This window comes from Colobus angolensis, unplaced genomic scaffold (assembly GCF_000951035.1).
Source record: "Colobus angolensis palliatus isolate OR3802 unplaced genomic scaffold, Cang.pa_1.0 Scaffold200, whole genome shotgun sequence".
NCBI classification, from domain to species: domain Eukaryota; kingdom Metazoa; phylum Chordata; class Mammalia; order Primates; family Cercopithecidae; genus Colobus; species Colobus angolensis.
The window spans coordinates 1,959,767-1,966,251 of record NW_012115156.1 but is presented as its reverse complement, the minus strand read 5'-3'; the positions used below and the strand labels follow the sequence as shown (position 1 = coordinate 1,966,251).

Genomic DNA, 6,485 nt, shown 5'->3' with positions numbered 1-6,485 from the left:
AACCTCTGCCTCCCAGGTTCAAGTGATTCTCCTGCCTCAGCCTCCCAAGTAGCTGGGATTACAGGCACGTGCCACCACTCCCGGCTGATTTTTGTATTTTTAGTAGAGACGGGTTTTCACCATATTAGCCAGGATGGTCTCAATCTCCTGACCTCGTGATCCACCCGCCTCAGCCTCTCAAAGTGCTGGGATTACAGACGTGAGCCATCGCGCCCAGCCTAGCTAAACCATCTTTTTAAACAATGTGCTTTGAAGTACATACTTTACAAAGAAATGTTTTAATAGAAGTATTTCTGTATTTTGATTGAATTTAGCTTTAACTTTGTCAGGAATATCCTTCTCAGTAGCTTTATTGTATGAATCCAAACCAAATAGCACATTGAGAAAAGAAACACATTAAGGACTTTGATTTCATCATTTAATCAAGCCTCTCTGGTATGATGGAAAGAGTTCAAAGTTAGAATCCTAGCTTTATTACTTTGGGTAAAGTAATTAACATTTCTGCGCCTCCTGCCCCCCATCTGTAAATCTGTGAAACTACTATTTACTTCAAGGGCTATTGTGAAGGGTTAAAATAGATAATGCCCATAAAATGCCTAGGATAGCATCTGGCACATGGTAAGAACTGAATAATATTTCTCACCTCCCCTTTCTGTCAACAGCTTGAGATTGTTTCTGGGAGTTTGTTTTTTGTTTTTGTTTTTGCTTTTGCTTTTTTTTTTTCGACAGAGTCTTGCTGCGTTGCTGATGCTGGAGTGCAGTGGCTCAATCAGAGATGACTGCAGCCTCAACCTCCCAGGCTCAAGCGATCCTCCTGCCACAGCCTCCTGAGTAGTTGGGTCTATAGGCACATGCCACCATGCCCGGCTAATTATTTTTATTTTTATTTTTTTGTAGAGATGGGCATCTCACTGTTGCCAAGTCTGGTCTCAAACTCCTGGGTTCATGCAATCCTCCCACCTCAGCCTTCCAAAGTGTTGGGACTATAGGCATGAGCCACCATGCTTGGCCTATGGATGGATGGCTTTGATTTGTTTGCAAACCAATCGTATGATAATATCCTTTGTAAACTGTTTTGGAAAAGAGCTCTTTCCGTACAAACCCTCTTGTCATTTTTTTCTCCTTTGATATATCTTGTTTTAGTTATTTTTTTAATAAAAAGTTACTAACTCTAGGCTAACTAGTCCCAAATAATCAATCTAAATTAATGAAATTTTAATGATTATTACTTGTTTTAGAATTTGAAATCATATTTTCAAAATAAGAACTATATTTTAACTATAATATTTATTAGCTAGGAACAAAAATTATTATCTCTTCTTTGTACCTTCATTGGGATAGTTTAATATCTTGGGACCATCTACAACAAATACCTGCAAATAAATCCTTCTCTCTTCTTTCTTTTCTTTGTTGCTGTCTTTCATATTCACTTTCTTTATATTTTATTTTTGACTGGTTTATTGCTTCCAGTTTTATATTCTTAGTAGTAATACCTAGAGACAGGAAAATAGGCTAAATGGGATCTAAAGCCTTTCTTTCTTTGTAGGTTTTTGTGAATCTGAAACAACCTCGGCATTTTTCTGGATTGAGAAATTTCTTAATGTGTATATTTCTGTTACTACTTTGTAAAGAAACAATTAAACCACTTAATAAGTTTGCCTTACTAATAAGTAAAGACTAGAACTAAGGAAGAAAAAAGCTGGCATAATTTACCAAAAGCTGTGACTCTTACTCTTTTTCTTTTTTTTCTGGAAACCAAGTCTCACTGTTGTTGGCCCAGGCTGGAGTGCAATGGCATGATCTCGGTTTACTGCAACCTCTGCCTCCCAAGTTCCAGCAATTCTTCTGCCTCGGCCTCCTGAGTAGCTGAGATTACAGGCACCTGCCACCACACCCGGCTAATTTTTGTATTTTCACTAGAGACAGCGTTTCACCATGTTGGCCATGCCAGGCATGGTGGCTCATGCCTGTAATCCCAGGACTTTGGAAGGCCAAGGTGGGTGGATCACCTGAGGTCAGGAGTTCAAGACCCTTACTCTTTAAGTATGTTTTCTGGCTGGTTTTGAATTATGTAAGGAAATAAAAATCTCCTACTCCTCTGGTTTTAATTGTATATAAAATTATTGTTTCTTCATTTTTTTTTCAGAACTCTTGATGTTTCAGTGAGCTTTAATGGAGGAAAATCTGTCATCTCAGGCTCATTAATTGTCACAGCCACAGAATGTGTAAGTAAAAGTTTGCATAAAGATTATCTTTTACAATTAATTCCATCCAGAAATAATCTGTGGACCTTGGTGCTGTTGCAGACTACAATAAAGGAGATGTAAACAATAACATTGGAGACCACTATAAGGAAAAATTTTGTATAGAATTTGTTTTGGGTGACATTGCTTTTTTTTATGTTGAGCTCCCTTTCATAGGAACTTTAAGGTAGTATACATTTGATTTTGATATTTATAGAATTCAAAAGGCATATTTAAAATCAAGATAAGGTAAGAGAATAATTTGCAAATGAAGCACTTTTTTTCTTAAAACATTAAATATAGAAATTATGTTTTCTATAGATTCCAGGTTAGATTCTAGTATCTAAGACATTTATCATGGTTTGAAATCAAATTATTGTATCTTAATATGTGACTTTATTATTTTGTTCATTTAAAATATTGGTGCTTTCTGAATAAGAAGGTTGATTTTGACAGCTTGATATTATCTTAGTTTGTAACCACATCAAATGTGTATTTTGAGATGACTGATTTGCATTGCCTAAATGCAGTATTTTGAAATATAAACTCCATTCAGTACAACTTTTCTTCCTTTTATTTAATTTTGTGGATTTATAGAAAGTTTCAATATTATATTATTGAACATAGAAACAGGAAGCATTAAACAGGACTAACCACGTAGTTATTATTTCTGAGTATATTTTGTAAAATATATATAAATCAAAGCAAAAAAAGAAAAATTCCTGCCCTCCAGAAGACCAAAATCGTAAGTCTAAACATTTTCTCACATCTCACGGTTTCATGGTTTTGTATTTTGATCTACTAATTCAGGAGACACCCTTCCAACAGAAAACAAAACAAAACAAAACAAAACAAAAACAATTCAATGTTATCTGTATAGAGGTAGTTGTATTTCTCATTGTAAGACAATGCTTCAGGTAAAAGGAATATCTTATGAACCCTTGGGTCACTTTTTAACTCCTTGGATAAGTCTTTGCCAACACCTACTTCTATTTTGAAAATAGCTAGGTTTTTTGTTTTTGTGTTGGTGCTTTTTGAGGAGGGTTTTTTTTCTCCCATTTTTAGCGCCTGTTGCATTTTGTAGGTTTTGTGGATGTTGCAGTTCGCTGGTTTTCTGGTCCCTCAGGATGTGGTTGAAATTACAAATATTTGTGGTTTGTAGTTTCTCAGTGTTTAGCTCACTGAAATGGCATTCCTTCCTCATCCGTCGTCCTATTCTACACCTCCAAACCGTCTTTTTCTTCCTTTCTTCCATGTAAGCAGGAAAACAGATCTTTGTTCCTATCCTATAACAATGCATGATTTTCACATGCAAGGATGCTGAAGCTAAATGACTCATCTGGGATGTATAGGTTGTGTGCTTTAAGGAACACTTTCTAGGTCTTGTTCCTGAGTGAGGGTAATATGACTCAAGATGGTTTAAGAGTGGGGAGATTTCAGAAAAAGGATCATTGGTGTGTCAGTGATGAAGTGAGGGGAAAGGAGCAAGCTGTAAAAGTCAAGAAGGGGTCAAGGTGATTCTCACTAGGAAGGAAGGCTTTGAGCAAAGACTTCAAGGTAAAGGAGTGAGCCCTGCAGACCATCTAAGGGAAGAGTCCTGCACACAGAGGGAGCAGCTAGAGCAAAGCCTGAGGTGACAAGTCTCTGGCAAGTTTCAAGAAGGGCAAACAGCCAGTGAGCTGGAGTGAAAGTAGTCAGGGAGAGTGGGAGCCTCCGGATAAGGAGGAGAGAGTGGCAGGAAAAGGGCAGATCTTGTAGGGTATGTAGTCATTGTCAGGACCTCAGCTTTTCTTCTGAGTGAAACAGGAAGACCTTGGAAGGTGACATGATTTGATTCACTGTTTTGAAAGGACCACTCTGGCTGCTGTATGAAAACAGACTTTGCAAATGGCAGCAAACGTGGAAACATCAAGCCCAATTCTGTGGCTATTTCAGCAATGCAGGAATCCTTCCCCACCCAGGGGAGGATGGCCCTACTGGGGTGATCAAACTGGAGACGGTGAGAAAGGGTTGAATTAGAATATATTTCACAGGGGAAGTCCATGGGATCCCTAGACATGTAGGATATGAGAGAAAAAAATTAAGAATAGTTCCAAGTGTTTTTGCCTGAGCAACTATTAGGTTTATGCAAAAGCAACTGTGGTTTTGCCAAACAGAAGGATCAATTGTCATCAGGCACAGCAGTTTCTGAACAACGAGGAGTTCAGTTGTGGTGAGGTTGAACGAGAGATGTCTATTGGACATCGCAGTGGAAATGTCAGGCCCCTGGATATGCAAGTCTGGAGTTCTGAGAGAGGTCTGGATTGTATGTACAAACTTTGGAGCTGTTAGTTGTTGATAAATTGATGGAATAAATTAGGCAACAAAATTCCACATAATATTTACGGGAAATAATGGCTTCCAGGAACTTAGAGCAAGAAGGGAAAGAGTACCAGAGAAAGGTTTGATGGGTGTGGAGGAACTAATTCAGACAGGGCCTTGAAGGGAGACTAGGATGTCAGCAAAGAAAGAGGACAGGGAGCATATTATAGAGAAAGAGCAAATGGGGCGGGAATGTGTTGACGAAATTGAGTGGAGATGCATTTGACTGGAGTAGAAATAAGCGGAAGAAATGATTGGAAATAGAAAATTTAGACCAGATTATCAACAACCTAAAAAACAAAATTGAATTTAGAGTTCATCCTACAGGCTGTGATTCCCAAATTCTACGGTGCTGAAATGAAAAAAGGAAAGAAAATGGATTATATTTTTCGTATTATTATATTTATTTAACTTGAAATAATTCTTTTATTTTGAAATTGTTCTTTGTCCCATTTTAATTTTAAAATATCCTTTGATTGAGGAAATATACTTAATTTGTCAGTACCGACCTCTCCCTCCTTCCCTTCCTTCCTTTATCCCTTCTTTCCTTCCCTCCCTCCATCCGTCCCTCCCTCCCTCCCTCATTCCATACTTCCTTCTTTCTTTTCTCCCACCTTCCTTCTCCCTATTCCTTCAGTCCTTTCTTCTTCCTTCCTCATATTCCTCTCCCTCCTCCTGCTTCTTCTCTTCTTTTCTCTTTTTCCTTGTATGCTGTTATTTGGCAGAATTATTAGCTGGCAAGCCTATGTGAGAAGCTTTTTTTCAGGTTTTATTGGCTGGAGAAATCACAAGGTCTGACTCCAATAAATAATAATATGGTTTTAAAGGGCTTTGGACACACATGTGATGGTGAAACATACTATTTTAGGAAGATTAAATTAGTAGTGACATGTAAGAGAAAGGACAGGAAAAGAAAAATAAGGCACAGAAAAAGCTTTTAGGAAGCAAATGCTAGAATATAGGCATAAAACTTTAGTTGCTAAATTGACTGATGGTGGTAGAAATAGTCCTAGAAATAGCCATGTAAATTGTATTAATGAAGAAATACATATTATAAAGTGACTTACTGGTGGTTATGGGGGAATGTTTGATTCCAAAATATTGAATCTCATGGGCTGGAAGAATGATGCTGCCATTGGAAACATCCAAAGCGAGAGGTGAATCTGGAGATGGGAAGAATTTTCACTGCAGACATGTTCTGTAAGTGATGTTGGCAGTGTCAAGCGGGTACTTGTAGCTCTAGTTTCACATCTCAGTGAGTGATCAGTACTGGAAGCAAAAATTTAAGTTTTACTTTTGCTGAGGTTGTAGGAAGGGGGAGAATTTAGAGTTAATGTCATTTCGAAGTGGGGAGGCATATATAGAGTCAAAGAAAAAAATGCACTGGACAAAATTAAACAGGCAAGGAAGACCTTATTCAAGACTGTTGCAAGAGGGAAGAGTGATTGAATTTAACTGTGATCAAACAAAAATTTGGAGAATTTTCAAAGCTGGGATGGTGGGAATTATAGGCCACCAGTATCTGCTAATTGACCTTACCTAAAGGAAAAGTAAACTTTCTCCTTACCTTCCTAATAGGAGGTAGTGGCAAAACTTGGAGCAAGGCGCCACTGATATTAGGTTTCTCCCCTTCTACAGAGACCATGTGATAGGGGCACTATCTCCCTTGATGATCTCAAAGGAATGGCTCCCAGGGCCTTGGGAATGATAGTCTTACAGGGTCTGTAAAACTGCTCAGAGTTAAAGGAGATTTAAATACCTTTCACTTTGGGAGGCCGAGACGGGCAGATCACGAGGTCAGAAGATCGAGACCATCCTGGCTAACACGGTGAAACCCCGTCTCTACTAAAAAATACAAAAAACTAGCCGGGCGAGGTGGCG

General features: G+C 38.3%; 1 protein-coding gene across 4 annotated transcripts in view; it reads left to right on the top strand.

Moving 5' to 3' along the window:
• ANTXR2 (anthrax toxin receptor 2) overlaps nt 1–6,485 on the top strand; it is a 156,697-nt gene that overhangs the window by 52,691 nt on the left and 97,521 nt on the right. For 3 of the 4 annotated variants that reach the window (XM_011941738.1, XM_011941737.1, XM_011941736.1), the window contains exon 11: nt 2,147–2,225. The exons of the other annotated variant lie outside the window; for it this stretch is intronic. In XM_011941738.1, coding sequence (XP_011797128.1) covers nt 2,147–2,225 — 79 coding nt within the window. The remainder of the gene's footprint in view (nt 1–2,146; nt 2,226–6,485) is intronic. 4 annotated transcript variants of the gene reach the window in all.